Below are 22,320 nucleotides of genomic sequence, written 5' to 3' on the forward strand. Positions count from 1 at the left end.
TGGGACTCACTCTGTAGATCAGGTTGGCCAAGAACTCACAGAGATCCACCTGCTTCTGCCTCTCTAGTGCTGAGATTAAAGGTGTACACCATCACCGCCTGGCACATTTTTTAAATTTAAATTTATTTTCAAGTAACATTTACTTATTTATTTTGTTTATTAAATTGTTTTTGAGACAGGGATTCTTTGAGTAGCCCTGGCTGGCCTGGAACTCACTTTGTAGCCCAGATTGGCCTCAAAGTCAGAGATCCTCCTGCCTTTGCCTTCCAAGTGCTGGGATTAAAGGCATGTGCCACCACCGCCCGGTTCAAATCACCTTTAAAGAACATTCTGTAGTTGAAATGTTTTTAGAAAGACAACTGCTATAATACTCTATATGGCATTTAAAAATAGCTCATGGAGCCAGTGATGTCGCTCTGTGGGTAAAGGTACTCGCCGTTAAGCCAAATAACTTGAGTTCAGTCCTTGCAATCCACACAATGGAAGGAGGAAATGGACTCCTGCAAGCTGTGCTTTGACCTGCATGTGTCCAATGGCCCAAGTACCTGCCCCACAGTAAGTAAATGAAATGTAAAAGACAGTCATTTGGTTTTAGAAGACCGGTAGATTTAGCTAGACCCTAATGATGGTGAATAACCAGAATCTTTACTGAAAGAAAGGCCTTCTGGATATCAAATGTGTTATACTCTGGCTGGTATGTTTATTGTGGGCTTTATATTGTAGCATGGGCTCAACAAATAGCATCCTTCCTGATATCCCTACTGTAAAAAAAAAAAAAATGGGAAAAGAAACAAAGAGCAAGTCAGAGAGACCAAAATAGTACCAAAATAACCACTGATGGCGACCAAGTTAGAGGATAATCCGCTTACATGTGCCAGACAGAGGTAACAAGACTATTGACTGAGCTGAGAATGAGGATGACTTACATCAGTCAGGCCGGCCACTCTCCCGAGAGGAAGAGGGGAGTCAGCCATGGAGCAGCCGCAGCTGCTGAGGGTACCTAGGCTTCATAACACAGGACAGACATACACAGAGCCTGCCTGGTATGCCCCTTCCATGCTTACACATCATATTAGGCGGCATGGGTGGCCATGACAGATACTTCAGTTCGTGTGGCTCAGAAGAGAACAATGTAATTCCTTACAGTTCTGCGGGACGAGAGTCACAGGTCAGGCCCAGCAGCATTGCATTCTGGTGAGGACACTCTTGCTGGCTGTGGGTAGCTACCTCCTTGCCCTTTCCTCAATGAATACCCAGGAGGTGAGGCAGCAGAAGAGGGAAGCAGGAAATAGTTAAGAATATAACAACAACGAAAAAGAAGATGTCGATGGGAAAGTTATCAGCAAACCATGCTCCCTATTTTCTCTAAGTGCTCATAACCTGTGGTGCGTCCTATTTATTACCCAGTAGGTTTTATAAGAAGTGTTTCTTGAAAACATGAAGATCGCCGACTGACACTGAAGTCGGTACAGTAGGCATGATGGGACTGTTGAGCAGCGCGGCCTTACGAGGCTTCCAGGCTTTGTGTACTGTGCTTTCCGATGAGTGGATGTGAATGAGTCCTGAGCTGCCTGACTGAACTTGACTCTAGGAAGGTCTATTCTGGCCCCCAGTGGCCAAGTAGGCAAGTGACACCAAACAAGGAATTATTTTCTCTTTCATTAAACCTGCTCTTAAGAATTGTCCTTAAAAAGTCATTTCATTATTAAGTTCCTGGAAAAGCAACATTAAAACTCGAAAGCTGTACACACATCTAGGAATAATGGAAAGACAATAGTGTGTAGTTACTGTACACAGGTGCTGGCCGCCGCTTGGCTTGCCAGTGAGCATTTACAGGGCGTTTTCTCTAAAGTGTCCCTAAGGTGTAGGGGTGAGTGTGTCTTATTAGACACTCATTAGATAATGATTTAGGTGGTCCCACTGTTTTCCCTAATTGAGTTTCAAATCCCAGGCTCATCTGAGTTTTCAAATAAGTATGATGATGACTATGTTTTTCTCTTTTCTCGAGGTTATAAAATGATGAACTAGGGAGAAAGTGGGAAAGGTCAACTGGAGTAGACCAAACCGGGAGATTAGGGCGTTGATGTGGGTTAGAGGGAGCTGTCTGGGCACAGCTCCCTTTAGCCCAAACGTTAGTTAGATTTGTTGATACAGGGTCTCACTGTGTATCCCTGGCTGTCCTGAAACTGTTCATGTAGCTCAGGCTGGCCTTGGACTTCCAGGACCCTCCTGCCCTCCACCCCCCCCCCCCGACCCCTGGGTGCTAGGATGATGTACGTTAGTTAGATTTGTTGATACAGGGTCTCACTGTGTATCCCTGGCTGTCCTGAAACTGTTCATGTAGCTCAGGCTGGCCTTGGACTTCCAGGACCCTCCTGCCCTCCACCCCCCCCCCCCGACCCCGGGGTGCTAGGATGATGTACACACCATCACGCTGGCTAAAATGGAGCACTTTGATCTGTTTTTGAACATATAGAAAAATGAGAAAACCCCACCCTGCCTTTTGTATCACATTTATGCTGCAGTTTGGGGGAAGGAACACTGGATTATTTTGACATAGAGATTTACTCTAGCATCACACATCCCTGATGAAACAGATTAAAACAGAGTCTCATGCTACTGTCTCACGGAGAAAATCAATGTGCCCTCCCCAACTCAATCCTTATCTATGTAGGACAATTTTATGCATCCTCAAAACAACTGGCAGTGTACGTTTGGAGTTTCATGTTACTGTATTCCCCTTATATTCATTTGCCTCATTCCAAATTATTTCTGCTGGCTACCTTCAAACTGATACTTTACAAAAATGTTTTAAATCATGTGTGTTTGTGCGTGTATGTGCATGCAACTGCTGGTGTCCACAGAAGTAGGAGGGTCCTTGGATCTCCAGGAGCTGGAGTTACAGGTGGCTGTGAGTTGCCCAGTGTGGGTGCTGGGATCCAATCTTGGGTCCTCTGGAAAAGCAACTGCCTCCCTCGTTCCTTAGCTGATATTTTTGAAGCAATAATTTTTCCCTATATTGACAAAAGTACCCTGCTCCTGAGTTGAGCAGTGTCCTTTCTTTATTTAAAAGATACCACCTGTCACCTCACTATGCTACAGCAATATTATTGGTGGTGTTCTTTGGAGAGAATTGAAATGTCAAAAATCTCACAAATGAGTAACCCAAAGCAGGAACAATTTATTTCATTTACTTAGTTCCTTGAGCAAATTTCCATGCAGACTATATTATTAATTTCTGATACTGATATAGTAAATTTCACTTTTATCAGTCATAATTCAGAATCCATCACCTAATGGGGCTTAGGAGAAACATGAAACTAGAAGAGTATAATCTTTCCATTTTCAATACGAATAAGAAGCTCACTTTTGAAGTTATAAAACAGGGCCCCTTAAGAGAAATGGCTGCTTCTAGATATAGAGAAAATATCAGATGCACTTGGTATATATTGCATTCAACTTTAAAAAATTTGTGCAGCAAAAAAAAAAAAAAAAAACCAAAAAAACAGTGAGTGATAAGACATCCAACAGAATAAGAGGGAGTCTTTTCCATATCCAACAGTGATTAATATCCACAAAATATTGAAGAATTAAATGGCCAAAAAGCAAGTGATTCAGTTAATAAGTGGACAAATGAGCTGAAAAACCACTTTTCAAATAATGAAGTACAAATGGCCAATAAATACACATGAAAATCTTCAACATTCTTAGGGGAAGACTGCATTGATGGGTTAGGGAGCAGAGCTCATTTGTTAGAGTGCTTGCCTAGCACATTCCCCAAGCTCTGGATTTGGTCCCCAGCATTGCGTGAAATAGGATATGGTGACACAGGCCTGCAATCCTAGTAATAGGAAGTCAGAGGCAGAAAGGTCAGAAGTTCGAGGTCATCCTCAGCCACCCAGTAAGTTTGAGGCCAGCATGTGCTCTATGAAACTCTGCCTCAAACAAGTGAACAGAGCAACAACCAGACAACCACCCCCCACATCCCAAACCCAACCAACCCAAAATAGTTACATCGTGATTCCATCTCACCCCAGTCAGAATGGCTATCATCGAGAAAACCAACCAACAAAAACCCAGCAGACATTAACGGGGATGTGGGAGATACAGAACTCTTCTGCATATATAATTAGTCTTTTCTGGGGTATGTGCCCCCTCAGATAAAAGCCAGGGCTTCTTCTAGCATCCCTTCCTTGCTCAGCTTTATCACGGCATCATTCACAACATCCAAGAGCACTACAGCCTTACAATATTCTTTCCCCCAAACCGCTCTTCTAGTTTATTCATGAAAAACACCAGGCAAGCCCAGATTGAAGATCATTATGTAAAATAACATAGCTAGCACTCTTCCAGGGTTCAAGGGCATAACAAAGAAGCATAAAGTATGAGAAGGCACAATTAGAACCCAAGATTAGACTCCACTAAGGAGATATAATAACTGAGTGCAATGTAGTGTTTTGGGTTGGATCCTTGTGTAGAAAGGATTTTCTGAATTCTTTTGAATTCAGATTGATTGAATTCTATTGAATCACCTATAGCTGTTTGCTTCCATTGTGATATTCGACTTATTTTTATCATGAACATGTAATACCTCTGTGTCAGTGAAAGCTCCTTCCCAAGCCTAGCAGGGAGGCTAGCTTACAGAACTTTAGCAAATTGCCTAATTTCAGCGATGATTTCTACACCCAAGGAGCTCTTTGAAATTTCAGTGAATTGTTCTGCCTGTAAGTGGTGTTTTTACAAGAGGAAGGTAAATCGGTAGCTACATGGCATTTGTAAATGCTCTACACACAAATCAATAGGGAGGGAGCAAGCAGCAGTGGTGGGGGAAGGCTTGGATGCTCTTTGGGTTTGTAGACCATGTCTTGTTTAACCACACTGGTTCCTGTAGGTTAATATTGACATAGTCGTCACACAGATAACCCTTGGAGCTTGGTTTCTGATGTTGGGAGCTCTCTCGTCATGGTTTTTTTTTTTTTTTTTAATTGTGTATTGGTGGAAGATAAGGCTTGAGACAATAACTAGTCACTGTCTTCAGATCATTACAATTTTGAGTTGTTTTTTCCACCATTTCCATTATATGCCAGGCTTCTATTCCTGCCCTTTTTATTTCTATTTTTCCCCCCTTTTTTATGGTCTTTTCAGTTAGACTCTTTCTGGCAATGTAAGATGAAGGGTACTTTTTTTGTGTTCTGGAGTGGATTCAAATTCCAGAGCAGTCATTCCTGACCTTGGTTGGCATCTTGGCAATTCTCTCTCCACCATAGAGGAAGATGATAATGTCACTTCTAATACGCACAAAGGACAGTATAAGGCTGAGAAGCATCAGTGCTGGACGGTGATTAGTGCACTGAGAAGCATCAGTGCTGGATGGTGATTAGCGCAGTGGCTGACATGTAGAGGACTATGTGAACATCAGAAGAGCTGAACAGACATTAGTTCATTTGCTGCGGTAATTTTCAGCAGATACGTAACTATCAAGTTCCCAGGGGGAGGAAGTACTGTTCCACTGGACATTATCCAGTTTTGGAGAATACTTTCCAGGAGGAATTGTTATTCCCACTTTAATGTAGGGTGTTGAAAATACACTATGAATATAGTGATCCCTGTCTGGGGCAGCCAGCAGTAAACCAAGTGAGATCATTTGGGTCAATGTATTAGTGCATGCAGCAAATAGAACCACCGATGACTTAATATTTCCTGAATGTATTCAGTGGTATGACTTGAAATGGCTATAGTAGATACTATTTCTTTTATCACTTATGAAACATTCATTTGCGTGGTATCTTATAGAAGGAGTTTGATATTATTCCAGTTAAGTATTTCTGTGCATGTGGGGTTTTAACAATTGAAAATGGTGATCTTATTTAGTCAACTACATATGCTTATGTTTAATATTATTCAAAAGTAGGACAATCACATTTAAAATCTGTTTTGTATCAAGACCAAAATAAAATACATCCCTCCCCCCCAAATATTGAAATTACCTTTCCTTAATTTCTTCTCCTCTGGTTTGTGTTTTGTTTTTCTAGAAAATATTCCTGAGAAAGATCTTCAAGGAAGACTTTATATCAATCGAGTTTTTCACATCAGTGCTGAGAGAATGTTTGAATTGCTCTTCACTAGATCACACTTTATGCAGAGATTTACTGATTCTAGAAATATAATAGGTTGGTCTTCTGTTCTTACCTAATAATGAATTTGGGAGGTTTATCCTTAGAGGGTTGACACTGATGTTGTGTGTGGGTGGGTGGGTTGGGGGGCATTAGACAGACTTTGATTATAAGGTGCTGATTTTAAAACTGGGATTTAAATGTTTGGTTAAATTCACATGTGAACAATATAATTGTTTAATTAGGTAAGTGCTACTTAAAGTTGGATTTATAGCCTTTAAAAAACTGCAGTTATAAAAAAAAACCTGCAGTTATTCATCAGTACCTGTTCGGTTGTCGAACCCAATTCGAAAGGGTTCCACTATGTGAGAACTGGATGCAGGTGGAGTGCAAACTGAAGCAACCACTTGGCCAAATGGCCTGGAGTATCTATTACAGCTATTAGTCCCTGGACTCAGTCCTTCCACTCGGAGGTACACGTTCATCAGAAATGTGTGTGTGCACTCTGACAGACACATAGTGGGATCATAGCAGCATCATTTATGATCTCAAACACCCATCAGTAATAGAGTAACAAATTAAAGTTTCCACTAAGGAATTCTGTATACCAATGCAAACGACCATGAATTCCCACTTAGGACTGTGAGTAAATCCCATAGACACAGAGTTAAGCAAAAGAAGCTAGATACAAAGTGTGCGTGCCATGCAATTTCTTTACAGAGATACCGAAGTCAGTGTGGTCATTGCTTTGTGGAGGGGTAGGTGGGTAAAGCCTGGAGGCTGATTTTGGATGCAGATAAGTTTTATCTATTAGTTGGAATAGTAGTGCCTGTGTGTGTTTCCTTGGTGAAAATAATGGAGCTTGTCCTTCTGATCACAGTGCCTACAATATAACAAAACATACAGTTTTATGGAGCTGATTACACTCTCAGAAGAATTTCAATGCTCATGTGATAAAAGTTCTACTTCATTAAATATGTCAAATACATTTATAGTAAGTTTAAGAAGTGAGTTTATATCAAATGTTCCAGATATTTTTTAACTTTAAGAGTCAACCACATAAAATTAGAACACAGTAGCAGTAGACATTTGTACAAGGTAAGCCATTGGACATGGTCAGTAGATCAATTCTATAACCTAGGGATTTTTGTTAACTATTAAGTTATTTGAGTCTTTCACAAAAGCACAAGTACGTGTCCATAGGTAAGATCAATGATACGGAGTCCAGGACCCAAAATGAATGTTCTAATTCACAGTAGAGTAGCAAAGGGATTCTGTTGATATGGAACTTTGTGATTATATCCTGAGTTTCATGGCTTTAAGAATAATTTTTCTATTTCCCATTAAAATATGGAATATCTAGGAGATGTAAGTTGTCCTCTGCCCAGTGGCTCATATTTAATTTAACTACATTTCTTTTGAATCCATTTTGTACTTTGATATTCATTTCTGTCTGGAGGACTTGATACTTGTGAAGAGTTAGGTATGGTCCATCCCGTATTTGCTAAGCAACGGCTGCTGATGTGGCATTGGCCTTTTTATGTCTTGGAAGGAGCACAGGTTATTAAAACTGATATGAAGAAAAGTTTGCTTTTTGCAGTACAACTGCATTTGTTGTCTAGTATCTATCTGACCTCAACATGGATGATTAGATCCACTCTCTGGTATCATAAATAGCTTTGGGAACCAAAGGCTTCCGGCTTCCTCTAAAGCCTGGACAGTTATAGGCACATTACAGGGTAGTCCTGGAATGAGTCAAGAGGCTTTTCTCCAAAGGATAATTTGCTCATGACTATAGTTCATACTGTTATTCATAGAACCTGCTACCTAGTATTTTTTTCTTTCTCTCTTCCTCCTCCTCCTCTTCCTCCTCCTACTCCTCCTCTTCCTCCTCCTCCTCCGTCTTCTCTTTTTTTACAGTGTGCATGTATACTTGTGTGTGCATGTGTGGAGGTCAGAAGACAACTTGTAAGAGTTGGTTTTCCCCTTCCATCTTGTGGGTTTAGAAAATCAAACTTGGGTTGGCAGGGTCGGTGTCAAGCATCTTTACCTGCTGTAATGGTTTAATGAAAAATGTCCCCAATCAGCATTTGAATACCATGTCTCCAGGTGGTGGTGCTGTTTGCAGAGGCTGTAGAATTTTTAAGAAGTGTAGTCTTGCTGGAGGAAGTATGTCACTGGGGGCTAGGGTCATGGTATTTTATCATGGCAACACAATAACTAAGATATCTCCTGAGCCATCTCACCAGCCCCATAGATCTAATTTATCTTAATAAGGAACTTTTAAATTGGCAGTCTCTTTAATTTCTATTTACAGTTGCATGGCATCATTTCTAATTAAAAACTCAATTTAAAATATTTTTCATTTAGATAAATGTAAATCTTCAGAGAAGCTACATGACTAGTATAATAACATCCATATTTGCTTTACCTGGGCTTCCCAGATTTTAAAGTTGTGATGAAATGTACATGATATAAAGCTTATGATTTATAAGCGTACAGTTCAGAGGCATTACATACGTTCATCACTGTGTAGCTATCACCACATTCAGCTCCAGACCATTCTCTTCAACCCAAATGGAAACCGAACCTGTAAATGATAACTCTCCATTTGGCTCCAGATCCTGAAGGACCATAGTTCCACCTTTTATATTTGTGAACTTAACTACTCAGGCCACTTCATAATAATAATAATAAGTAACTTTTAGCTACTGTGAAAGAAGCACTGCCCTGGCCATTCATAAACAAACATCCACTGAAGTCCTCACTTTGATTTCTGCTCACTCTAGGTTAGTTGTCTCGAAGCAGATTGTCGCATCACAGGGTGACTTGGTTTATTTTCTTTGAGGCTCAGCCACTCTGTGTTCTATGATCACACCGTTCTACAGTCCCACTAGCAGTGCAGAGAGACTCTTAGTTTTGCTACAGAATTTACTTCTAGTATTATACAGTAGCCACACTCATGTAAAGCTTCACCAACTTACATCCTTTGTTTTTCAACTCCTATCTTTTTCATTTTTTAAACATTAGCTACATAAAAAAAATGACAGTGTATTATTTTGTCTGTTGCTATTTTCTTGCAATTTTATTCTTGATGTTTTATCTGACAAAGAACTTTACTTCAGTATTGAGGGAGGACTGACTCTTCCAATATGATGCCAATCAGAGGATGTTCTGGCAAATAATAATTGAGTAGGCCCTGTTGGTAACATGCGAAAAATCCAAGTGTAACATGCATGGGAAAATAGATCTTGATTGTTGCTTTATTTTAATCGAATGGAACTTCAATAATGGGATTCAATGACAATTGTTGAGCCTGTTTCTGATGAACAGTGAATTTTTTTTTTTGTGTTTTCCTGGACTGGTTTTTTGTTGTTGTTGTTTTTGGTTTTTATTGGGTTTTGTTTGTTTGTTTGTTTTTTTCTTACTCTTTAGCTCTTTTCTCTTTACTCTTTGGGGAGCCTGCCACCCAGCTCCCAAATAAATTAGATATGGAGGCTTATTATTATTTATAAATGCTGGCCTTAGCTTGGCTTGTTTCTAGCCAGCTTTTCTCAAATTATCCCGTCTACCTCTTGCCTCTGGGCTTTTACCTTTCTCTCTGTCTTTTCCTTACTTTGTTCTCTGTGTCTGGCTGTGTAGCTAGACCCTTGCGTCCTCCTCTACCCCTTTTCTTGTTCCTTGATCCTGTCCTCACTCTTCCAGGTCTGGTGTCTTATGTCATGTCATCAGCCAGCACAGGCAACTGCGTACCAGCCTTAAAAAGCTGGATGCAGACCCCCACGCTCTCTGCTCTGTGCTCTCTCTCTGCTCTCTGCTCTGCTCCATCCCTCCTTCCCTCCCCCACCAGGCCTGGCTCTCCCCCTTCCCCCTCCTCCCCTTTCTTCCTAATAAAGCTCTAAAAAGTGCCACTGGGTTCTGTTGTGACTGTGACCTTTCCAAGGTAACCAGCACCTATTACTATTAGATCTTCTCTTCCCAGGTTTCCCCTTCTATTTATTCTCCCTGCCTGCCAGCCCCGCCTATCCTTTCTCCTGCCTTGTTACTGGCCATTCAACTCTTTATTAGACCCATCAGGTGTTTTAGACAGGCACAGTAACACAGCTTCACAGAGTTAAATGCAACATAAAAGAATGTAACAAATCTTTGCATCATTAAAACAAATGTTCCACAGCATAAACAAATGTAATACATCTTAAAATAATATTCCACAATGTATGACCAAATAATTTGAAAAAGTACTTTAAAATTAAGTGTATGTTTTTTTTTTTAATGAATGCTTAAACATATTGTATTTATAGCATGTGCTGAATGGTAGACTCAATGGTATGTGATGTTGTCTTTCTAAATGTAGTAAAACTTTGACAGATACTCAAAGGATTGCTTCTAAATATTTGTATAATTTCCAAACTACACCTTTGATTCAACTTAAAGTTTCTGTGTTTGCTCTGATTAGATGTAGCATGTACCCCCTGGAAAATTGAGTCTGGAGGCGATCAGCTGAGAACCATGACCTACACTATAGTCCTCAGTAACCCACTTATAGGAAAATGTACCGCCGCCACAGAAAAACAGGTATGTGACTCTGTCAGGCTTCCAGAGGAGTCATGCCCCTAGCGTGAGAGATGATTCCTGCCACAGGCAATAACTTTTGAGACAGTTTCACCCAACCCCTGGCAAGGGATGATGAACTGTCTGTCACAGGTCAGAAGGGGCTTTAAAGCCCAGAAAGCATAGCCTCCCATGTCTGGTCAAATAGAGCACCTGCCGGAGAGAATCTGTGAGAGCTGAGGAACACTGATGTGGTTGGCCCATAGAATCTCAGGCATGCTTGACAAGCACTCTACCACCGAGCGGTGTTCTCCAGCCTGCAGGTATATTTTTTTAGAGACAGGATGATTATTTATTTATTAGTTTGTTTGTTTGTTTGTTTGTTTAGAGACAAGGTTTTTCTGTGTAGCCCTGGCTGTCCTAGAACTGGCTCTGTAGACCAGGCTGGCCTTGAACTCACAGATATCCACCTGCCTCTGTCTCCCAAGTGCTAGGATTAAAGCATGTACCACCACTACCTGGCCAAGGATATTTATTTTTAGAAGGTACATACAAATGAGTTTATAACAATGTAAACTGAAGTATTGTCTAAAATTATATTAATACCTCAGATGTCTTTGAACACTAGCACTGAGGAGGGAGGCTGGCAGAGGACAGAGAGGGGCTCAGTAGAAAGCAGACAGGGCAGTAGTTAACATGGTTAAGGGGAGTTGATGAGCTCGTGAGGGTTCGAGTACCCTCTTTCCGTCTTGTGCGTGTCTACAGTTTTTCATAATAGAAGATTTTAAAATGAGCACTTCTAAAATCTAATTTATAGGATCGTGTCAGGGGGAAAGCCAAAGAGCTAGGTGGCTGCTGTAACGTATGGGAAAGCATAGGAGTTTGAAAAACTAAGTACAAGCCATACTCTTCTGCAGGACTGGTGCGGCACTGGCTTAGAGTGGCGTGTGTTGGGCCAGTCTGAGCAGAAAGATTGTGATGTGTGGTACCTTGCAAACGGCTGTGAACACCCGAAGGTGGTGTGCTGTTAAAGGTTTTCTCCATCAGTGTCAAAGCAAATGTGACTCCATGTCAAAGCAAATGTGACTCCCTTATCTTTCCTAACATTTCAGTAGATTGTCACATAGACAGGAAGAGATCAGAATTTTGGTGTAGGAGAGTCTTCCATAAACTTAGAAGCCAGGCCTTCCTCCTTCAAGGATGGGTACGAGAGTGGTCAAAATGAGGAAGGCTGAGCTGACACATGCCCCAAATCCTGTTGAGGGAAAGTGATGTTCTGTCCAGTTGCTCCACTTCTTTGCTTTTTTTTTTTTCCTTCCTGTGATGACATTTGGTTTTGTTAAGCTTTGTTGAACGTGCGAGTTGTGGCCCTTGTATTATTCAATTGATTTTTAAATTGTCAATTTAATGTTTAACTTACAACTCATTGTAGCCAATAAACACAGAAAGATGATGTGATTTATTTCTCATTCTGCCCCAGCTTGTCGTAAGATTTTTGATGTCTGTTGTATTTGTGAGAAGGAACTTCAGCATATATGTTCTAAATTGCTGAGAACATAAAAATATTGAAAATATGCATGTAAGCGTTTCTATCTTATTTTGGCAGACACTGTATAAAGAAAGTCGGGAAGCACAATTTTATTTAGTAGATGCAGAAGTACTGACACATGATGTTCCCTACCATGACTACTTCTATACGCTGACTCGATACTGTATTGTCGGATCTGCAAAGCAGAGATGCAAGCTGAGGTGAGGTGTTGCTAGTGCATGGTTTAAAGTAGACTACGCTATGTTGTGTGACCTTAGCCCTGAAGTCTTAGTCAAGCACAACAAAGCCTTTACTTCTTGCCTAAATGACGTGGCCAGAAGTGGTCAGGAGAAAGGTGGAAATCCTCACTCAAGACTGAAACTGATAAAGGCTTGAGATTCTGGGCTACACAGTCTAGAACAAGTGTCCTTCAGTTGACACAGGAAGAAAAAGTGTAGAATTGGCCACAACCAGTTACGTGACCCAGTCTAAGGGCCACAGGGGCCAGAGTTCCAAAGGAACACATGGTGGGCAGCAAGGACCCTGCTGCAGTGGGAAGTGAAGAATACTGGTGCCTTGTGGAGCCATGGCCAGCATAGGCTTTGCTTGGTGCTAATTTATAGACTTAATTCCAACTAGTGTGTGATCACTAGAGATCTGCTGCCCCCTCCCAGGCACTTAGAAATGTATTTAATTTCTCTCTCTCTCTCTCCCTCTCCCTCTCTTTCTCCCTCCCTGTCTCTCCTTTTTCCCCTTACTCCCTCCCTCCCTCCCTCCCTTCCTTCCTCCCTCCCACTCTCCCTCCTTTTCCTTTCCTTTTGTTCTTTTTAAAACAAAACAAAACAAAACAAAAAACAGGGTTTCACTGTGTAGCCCTAACTGTCCTAGAACTCACTCTATAGACTTGGCTGGTCTCGAACTCACAGAGATCCAGCTGCTTCTGCCTCCTGAGTGCTGGGATTAAAGCCGTGCACCACCACCGCCAGCTTAATTTCTTGGCATTTATTGAAGCCTTCATTGCTATTTAGGTGAGGGGAGAGTATTACCATTTGATGAGGTTTATTAGCAGCTCATAATGGCTTTTTAAAGAAGAACAAACATTATTTTATAATAGTAATGACATTTCATTCTTTCGGCTTTCCACAGAAAGCAATCTTACGTTTCATTGCAGTGGGATAGCTGAGGTAGTCTATGGCCACACTCCCCTGAATGCGCCTGATTTCTTCTGCTGCCTAAAGTCTGTCTCTAAAAAAATATTTTTTCCTTCTCATCCTCTCAGAATTTCCGCAGACTTGAAATACAGAAAACAACCATGGGGCATTATCAAGTCTTTAATTGAGAAGAATTCCTGGAGTTCACTGGAGAACTATTTCAAACAGCTTGGTCTGTAAAGTGTTGATGGATCTGCTTTGTTGTTTCATTTTTTTGTTTTGTTTTGTTTTAAATCAAGGTCACATTTACTAGCAAATGGGCTGTTCTTCATTAGGACATGGAGAGGGCCAGGAGATGCCCTGGAGGGACTCACTGAAGTGGCTTCAGCGCCTTACTTGCTCTGTCGATTGCAGGCTTTTAAAATGTCAGCTATGGTTGCTCTAACAGCACTTACTGAATGCTTATTATATGCCCATCCCATAATTAAAATGTACATCATAGTGTTAACATTTCATACTTATAACAGCCCTGTGAAGTATAGCTGTGATTGGGTTTCCCCATTTTACTCCAGAGGAAATCAAAGCAGTCTGGCTAAGGGACTTGTCCAAGATCACACACTGCTTGCCTTTGCAAGGGGCCGGGAGGCTGACCCCAGCGAGGGATTACAAAACTAGGTATAGACCCACCTGTCCCTCTCTCACATCTGCAGAGCCCCAGACCACAGCTGTCCTCTTGGCTGCAGCTTTCCTGGGCTTACGTGGGTGGGCCCGCTTGGCAATGGTGCTCTGTTTATATATGGATTTGGTGGAGGTGGACACTGGTGGCTGACCGTGAGAAGCAATGCAGCTGTTGAGCTGGGATATTTCTTAATATATACACAAGGGAGCACCGCACATATGCGAACATAATTAATTTTACTGAAAGAAAAGCTGGAGGCCAATTGGCCCAAGCGACTTAGGCTGCATGGTTTATTCTGCTGGTCATTTGTCCTCTGGCTCTTTTCCCTTTGACTGCTTCATTATTAAACTTCTCAGCAGCAGCAGAGAAAATGAAGCTTAAACATTAGCTGGGCCACTGGGTAATGAGCTTTCGATGAATAAACTGAGAAAGGAAAGGGTTGAAATCGATGACAAAAATGAGCTTTTTAGGTTGTTTGAAGATTCCCTTTGCCAATGTTTCTTTCCAAACCTTAGAACTTCTACACGTTACTCTTTGCTTTGGGGTTAGGACACACTAGACCCTGTCTCGGAACCCTTTCTAACGATCTCATGGAAGTGTGCAGAGCTGTTGTTTCCATAACTGAAGCCATTATGTTAATATTTAATATAGCACGTAGCAAGTTTCCACGGATGATCCCATCATTTATTGATACACATTCTTCCTAGAATAATGAAGCCTCATTATAGGGCCATTATACTCTCTAAAGCTTTTAATTAAGAATAAAGTTTGAATCTCATCTGTAAAACCTAAGATATGGTTAGAAAAGATTGTCAAGGCTCAAACAAGCACACCTGTGCATGCACACATGCGTGGGCACACACACACACACACACACACACACACACACACACACACACACACTACTTGGGTCTTATGGTTGAGACGGCTTCCTCCTTATCCTATTGTTTTAAAATTTTCGTCTTAGAATCAGATTTATTAGTGGAAGAGTCTGTGTCAAATCAATCCATTGAAGACCCTGGAAAACTCAGTAACCTACGACGGAGAAGGCGGACCTTGAACCGAACAACCACAGAAACAGTTCCGAAGCTGCCCTCCCCGCGTTCCCCTATAGATGTGGGCTTCGAGGCCAAAGGGGACATTACAGGTAGCTGTCTCTGCCAAACAGACAAAAGATTTTACCCTGAGGATACATGAGGTGCCTCTTATTCATGAAGAATGTCACTTAAGGAAGTCTGCCTTTCTCTCCTTTTTGGTAATGTTTATTATACTCTGAGTTTCTTAACAACAGCTACTATAGAACCCTAAAGGAACAGTTGGGACATGGCAGGCATATGGCCAGTAGAGTATATTTGGCCCACAGAGCATTTAAACGTTTTAGGTCGGCTGTACTGGTACGTGCCGTGCCGTTAATCCCTGCACACAGAGACAGAGGCAGGCAGATCTCGGTGAAATTGAGGCCAGCTGGTCTGCCTCGTGAGTTCCAAGGCAGCCAGAACTACGTACTGAGATGCTGCCTCAAAAAGAAAAAATAAATGATATTTAAATAAAATCTCAAGTCTGGTGGCCCTGTACCAAATCCCTTCATAACAGCATTTGGTTGGGGCTGCTCAGAGCTGCCCCTTCAGACTGTCTCTGCTGTCCAGCTGGCTGCCGTCCCCAACATGAGTCACTAAACTCAAGCTTCTGGACAGCTCACTTGATTATATCCTGCTTAACACATACAGATACCTGATGTTTAACGTCAAGTGTAGTGTTGGGGGCTAGCCTAGGCTAACTGCAGAGACGGAACTTGACTTTCAGTCTTGCAGACTCCTCACTGTTGCTGCCGTTCCCGCCCCCTCACAGGTCTAAATCTGTCAACCCTTCCTACGCTCTCACATTATCAAGCCCCCACTGTATGTTTAGTTTTGTGTAACTATGTCTAGCCACTGATTAAGATCAATGGCTTTTTGATTTCGAAATGTAAAGGTTTAGGTCACAGCGATTGGTGATTTTTTTTTAAGGAGAGAAACACTGTATATCAACTCAACTGTTCTTAGCAGAAATAGTACTTAGCTGTCTATTATGTATTATGTATTGAATTATTTAATTTCATAGTAAATTAATTTGTAACATATCTCAAAGAATTGCCATGGGTTATCTCCTTTTAGGTTTGTTTCACATTTTACCAAGGGTACCATGAGGTTTTTTTTTTTTTTTTTTTTTAAGTATAGAGACTTTACTGTAAATCATTTTGTCTTTACAAATGACGTCTTTTTTTCAGTTAATTTCAGGTGATTATTAATTTTCAATAATGTTCACAGTGCTCGCTCTCACCTTTCACTTACAGGAAAGAGAAAGACCGTGGATAGCTGTGACACTGCTCTGATTGTGGTGATGAGTGTTTTGTGAGTATCCGATGTACTTACTTGGTTTATAGCTCCATTTGTTTTTAAATAGTTCCCGAGAGAACTGGAAGGCATTTAATAGTTTATTCTTATCTTATGTGTATTTCTTATGTTTATTCTTATCTTAGTGCTTTGTCTGTGTGTCTGTGTGTACAGTGCCTATGGGGGACAGAAGAGGGCATGGATCCCTCAGAACTGGATTTACAGAGGTTGTGAGCTGCTATGTGGGTGCTGGGAATGAAACTCCAGAGCTCAGAAGAGCAGCCAGTGTCCTTAACCACTGAGCCATCTCAACAGTGATGCATTTGTGTTTTACTGGGTAGAAATGGCCACTATTGACTATTGTTGACCTATAAAAACAGTCTTATAGGTTCTGGTGTGATAGGATTTCATGCATGATTTTTCAGAATTGTAAAATTTGACAGAATATAAAATACACTAAGCATTAAAAAAACAATTTGACTTATTGCTATGAACTCTGGGTTTTTATGGGAAGTCCCATAAATTTAAAGAAAATACATGTTAGTAAAATTCCAATAATATCATTCTATTTTGTCTAAATAGATCAGTGGTTCTCGTTTTTTATGCAAATAAGAATCATTTGGAGTTTGCTAAAATGCAGAGTTTTCAGCCCTGGTCTCAAAGGTTGATTCAGTAGACTTTGAATATTGATCAGAAATTTTTTTAAACATTTAACAATTTTTAAAATTTATTTTTATGTGTCTGGGTGTTTTGCCTGCATGCCTTTCTGTGTACCACATGCATGCCTGGTGATTATGGAGGCCAGAAGAGAGTGTTGGATAACTTGGGACTGGAGTTAGAGACAGTTGTGAGCAGCCACGTGTGTGCTGGATATCAAATCTGTGCTCTTTGGAAGAGCAGCTAGTGATGAATTTTTGTTTTGTTTTGTTTTTCGAGACAGGGTTTCTCTGTGTAGCTTTTGAGCCTGTCCTGGAACTCACAGAGATCTGCTTGCCTCTGCCTCCCGAGTGCTAGGATCAAAGGCGTGCGCCGCCACCACCCAGCTGCTAGTGATGAATTTTAAAGTGCATACTCTAGGTTATTCTGAAATGAGTGATCTAAGCATCATATCATGAAAAATATTAAGCAATTAGTCTGAAGCTTCTGGTGCACTATAGGAACCTAGCTAGCAAGGTTCATCTACGAGCTCTAATTCTTTTCTTTTCTTTTTTCTTTTGTTTTGTTTTTTCAAGACAGGGTTTCTCTGTAGCTTTGGAGCCTGTCCTAGAACTCACTTTGCAGGCCAGGTTGGCCTCAGACTCACAGAGATCTGCCTGCCTCTGCCTCCTGAGTGGTGGGATTAAAGACATGGGCCACCACTGCCCTGCTGAGCTCTAAATTGTACATGGCTGCGTGTGAGCCTTGAGGGAGTTCCTTGGTTATATGAATGGTTCTGACTCCATGATAGATTGGGTGATAATTTTTGGAATGAAGCTCTTAGCTACTTTTCCTTACTACAGATTTCACAATAAGCAGAAAATATTTGTTATCCTTATTAGTGTTTGTTGTTTTTTGAGATAGGGGCTTACTAGAAAGTCTTGGCTAGCCTTGAACTATCTCATCATCCTCCTGCCTCAGCCTCCTTTAGGCTGGGACAGTCTGCATACACCAGTGCTCTCAGATCTCCCTTTGAGTTTTAGAAAGGGTTTTCAGATTATAATTAAGTCAGTTTATTAGATGACAAATATCATTATATTACTTTGCAGGAAAATACATTTACATTCAAATACGGAAGTGTGTATGTGTGTGTGTGTGTGTGTATGTATGTGCGTGTGTGTGTGTGTGTGTGTGTGTGTGTGTGTGTGTGTGTACATATATCACTTCAGTGCCATGATAATTTCACAGACTTGATTTTCTTGTTACTTTTAGTTTTTTCATACACCATATGTATCTATATACTTTTCCATTTTCTGTGCTGCTTGGAATCAAACCCAGGGTTCTGTCCATGCTAAGTAAGAACTCTGTCACTGAGCTATACCCTCAGACCCAATAGGTCTAATTTGAGGCAGGTAAATCTTTTAACAAAATAAAATAAGTAAAGACATATGATACTACTTACCAGTTTGTATACATGTGGAATGAGGTCTGGATTAATTTGAAAGTCTGCTGTTAAAAACAAAACATTACTTTTGCATGTAAAATTTTATATTTACCATTATTAATATATATTTAGATTTATCTGGTACTTCCTTTGTTCAAGATTAACAAGGAGTCTTGCTAAAAAAATATATATATATGCATTTTTTTTTTGCTTCCACTGGGAATAAAAGATAACGTTGTGATGTCCCTAAAATCAGCTGCATATTGATCTTCATTTCATTTTTAAAATGCAGTATTATGGTGTGTAATTGCTTAAGCCAACATAACCCAAAAATAGACCCTGGAAGCTTACCTGGTAGATTTCTAAACTGGGTTGCACAACCCTGGCTGGGATTCCAGCAGAGACGAGGACAAGGGTCAGAGGCAACCAGTGAGCTGAGGTTGTTCAAGGACTTTTCTTATCACACGTCATTTTCCATCATTGTCTTTGACACCCATGTAATATTTGAAGGTAATTATATGATGAAATGGGGATAATTTATTTAAGTAACGAGAAAATGGTCTAGATCATATACAGTTGGGAGTATTTGCATGTACGTTATTTTACTTTCTTCATTTTGGGTGGTGGAGGAAGTGTTGGGGTGGGGTCTGGCTTTGTAGACCAAGCTGCCTTGTGGTCTTGAATCACCGTAGCTCCTCCTGCCCCTGCCCTCTCTGGGAGCGGGGCTACCTCTGCAGAGAGGCCTGCAGCAGCAGGTCAGTGCGGGTTAACCAGCTGCCATCTCCTCTGCACAGTTTGCTCTTGCTAGTTCTGCTGAACGTGACGCTGTTTCTGAAGTTGTCAAAGATAGAACACGCCGCTCAGTCCTTCTACCGGCTCCACCTCCAAGAAGAGAAATCTTTAAAGTAAGCACCCCACCCCAGCCCGGGCTGTTTCCACCACCTGTTTCATCATAGAAAATTTAATTTTAGAAATTCTGGTCTGCTATATCTTGTAGTCATACATGCTTAGTTTTATCATTTTTTTATTTTTTATTTTGTGCAGGGGTGGTGGTGGCGGGGTTTGATTTTGTGTTTTGTTTGCAATCCACGGGGCACAATAATTTCTGTAAATAAGCTATTTTCATGATTTTTAAGATTTTCTTTTCTTCCAGTTTAGCCTCTGATAGGTTCTCAAGAACAGAAAATATTCAAAAGAACAAAGATCAGGCCCACCGTTTAAAAGGAGTGCTCCAAGATTCCATAGTGATGTTGGAACAGGTAGGCCAGTCTGCTGTTCCCCAGGGGTGTGAATGGGCAGGTCCTCAGCTGGTCCTCTTTAGATGTACCTTCTCCACAGTTGCTTAGTAACTCTCTCCTCCCACTTTATCATCCTCTCAGTGGTTGACCAGGCCTTATAGAAAAGAGAAACCTTCTGTTCTTCTTCTATAACCATACCTATAAATTATCCTATCCTTCAACCCTGTGTTCTCTGTGACTAGTTCCAGGAACATTTTGACTCAGCATTGTGTGCTCCATGTTTAGCACAGGGCCCAGCATGAAACAGATACACCAGGTTTGTTGAACAGATGAACAAATACAGTAAGGAAGAAGATATATTTCTTGGTCTCACGTTGCTTCCAATCTTATCAGAGAAGTCAATCGTCCAATAGGTTTTCAAATCTGTTTTGGAAAGTACAAAGTTAAGTAGGATAGAAGTGGGAAGTAGGGTAGCACTCCCGGAGTCCAGAGGCAGGGTCTTCGGGGAAGGTTATATGGGGCCGGTAGGTATAGGTAAGGGTTAGAACTGTGAAGGGGATGCTGGATGGATTAGGAAGATGTGGCTTAGCTGCGGGGCTCGAGGTGTTCAGGGGAGGGAGAGTGAAGAGACTGCTGAGCCTTGAGAAACATCTAAGAAAACAAACCTTTCCCTTTGGATAATTAGATGGACTCCCTGGAAAGCGCAGCCTTCCAGCACCTGGTAAGCACGCTGTAGAATTCACGCAGCAGATACAGGAGAATCAGGCAATTGGTGGTCAGTGTTTTACTTTTGTAGTAAAATAACCAGTAGGAATTGAAGTCTGATTTTTGACCCTTTTATTTACAGCTGAAGAGTTCACTCCTTATGCTTCAGAAAACCTTTGACTTACTAAATAGGAACAAGACCGGGGTGGCTGTGGAGAGCTAGTGTTGAGATGAACAATCAGAGAGACACCTGGACCTAGAAGACAACATCTGGAAGGAAATCGATCATGAAAACTGTCACTGTCATAGGAACATTTCTGATATTTTTATTGCCGGATTTCTACTAGGAGAACTTATTTAAATAACATTTACTTGGTGATTACCCTCCAATAGCCTTAAGACTCTGTCTTTTCACTTCTTATAGATATTTTTAAGCTGTGAATTTCTCCAGTGAACCATGAAATATATTTTAGAATTGAAGTCCTGTGCCACAAAAGGGGAAGGGAGCCACCCTGCACATGATGGCTTTTCTTCTATACTGAGGCTTGTAACTTGACCCTTTAAATTTATCTGTTAGCACAGACTCCCTGTGTGTCCTGTGGGCTGTGTTCATCGCTGCGTTTAAGAGCCTAAAAAGCTAAAGAAGAAACCCCTCAATCATTTCTCACTTTAGAGGGTCAGTTTCTAGGCACGTACATTCCAGGTTTGTATCTTTAAATACTACAGTCTCTTCATGGATCTGGCATTCAAGGTCAGTGGTCAAACCCTTTGAACCTCTGTGTTGTCTGAAAGATTCATTGGCCATGTCGTATCTTACTGAAGGAATACACACACACCCCTTATATGTTCCAAAGGTGAGATTATTCTTCATATATCAAACAGGACAGTAATTTAGGAGAAGGCAGTGTGTAGGATACCGATACTCAGATTTAACTATTTTTAATTTTAGAAGCCAGAAGATTATGATAAAATCTGGGCATTTCATGAAGGGTCAGATGAACCCATGGACTCAGCTTGGATTCAGCTTAGCAGTGCCCATGGTGGAAGTGACCCATCTGATTGAAAATAATCTATCATTTTTCATTCTTTACACGTGTGTGTAGCTTGTCTTGTTGGCAAATTATAAGCTAGGCTCCACAATAAAGGCTGTGAGGGTACTTGAGCTCCACAATAAAGCCTGTAGGGTACATGCACACTGAAGTTACGAGACACAAGCTTGGGCTTTCAGGAAAGCTTCTTAGGCATTTATCGCAGCACGAGAGGTTTGTGAAAATAAGGACTTGGTGACCTGACTTGAAATCAGCTCCGACCCTCAGCATTTAGGAAAAGTTCAGGACATATTTATTGTTTTGTTCTCTAGAGGTCTTTCTTTGGAATATGCACATCCATGCACACATACTACATGGTTTTGTTTGTTTTGAGACAAGGTGTCTCTGTGTAGTTCTGGCTGTCCTGGAACTTGCCTTGTAGTCCAGGCTGGCCTCGAACTCACAGAGATCCGCCTGCCTCTGCCTCCTGAGTGCTGCTGGGATTAAAGGTGAGCGCCACCACCCCGGGCATATATTCTTCTTGTTTGAACAACCATTACCTTTAGCGGAATGTTTCCCCAGTGTCACCAGAGCCAAATGGCATGGCTAACAACATTTCTGAGATGCCTGCAAGGAAAGAAAATACTGACTAGAGGGAAGTGGGTTTCTCTGGACCAATCCCAACTAATCTACCTGCAAGAGGGTGCAGAGTAATAACGCCCGTTTATTTTCTTTTTGTTAAGGACATATGAAGTATCTAGCTGTGAGCAAGAGTGACTGGATGAGAAACTTGAAATTATTAAATTTAGAAAAATGTTAACTGTCAAAGTGAACGTTTTTGTGGTTTCTCTCAAACTATACCTCAAAGATCACCA

General features: G+C 41.1%; 1 protein-coding gene across 3 annotated transcripts in view; it reads left to right on the forward strand.

Moving 5' to 3' along the window:
• The window catches only part of Gramd1c (GRAM domain containing 1C), a 92,321-nt gene extending 71,514 nt beyond the window's left edge, over positions 1 to 20,807 (forward strand). For all 3 annotated transcript variants that reach the window (XM_059277638.1, XM_059277639.1, XM_059277640.1), the window contains 9 exons: positions 6,033 to 6,170; positions 10,570 to 10,688; positions 12,271 to 12,413; positions 13,472 to 13,575; positions 14,990 to 15,169; positions 16,355 to 16,412; positions 19,269 to 19,379; positions 19,628 to 19,733; positions 20,560 to 20,807. In XM_059277638.1, coding sequence (XP_059133621.1) covers positions 6,033 to 6,170; positions 10,570 to 10,688; positions 12,271 to 12,413; positions 13,472 to 13,575; positions 14,990 to 15,169; positions 16,355 to 16,412; positions 19,269 to 19,379; positions 19,628 to 19,733; positions 20,560 to 20,640 — 1,040 coding nt within the window. In that variant the 3' untranslated portion in view covers positions 20,641 to 20,807. The remainder of the gene's footprint in view (positions 1 to 6,032; positions 6,171 to 10,569; positions 10,689 to 12,270; positions 12,414 to 13,471; positions 13,576 to 14,989; positions 15,170 to 16,354; positions 16,413 to 19,268; positions 19,380 to 19,627; positions 19,734 to 20,559) is intronic.
• The last annotated feature ends 1,513 nt before the right edge of the window (positions 20,808 to 22,320 follow it).

The sequence above is a fragment of the Peromyscus eremicus genome, chromosome 12, assembly GCF_949786415.1.
Source record: "Peromyscus eremicus chromosome 12, PerEre_H2_v1, whole genome shotgun sequence".
Lineage (NCBI taxonomy): Eukaryota > Metazoa > Chordata > Mammalia > Rodentia > Cricetidae > Peromyscus > Peromyscus eremicus.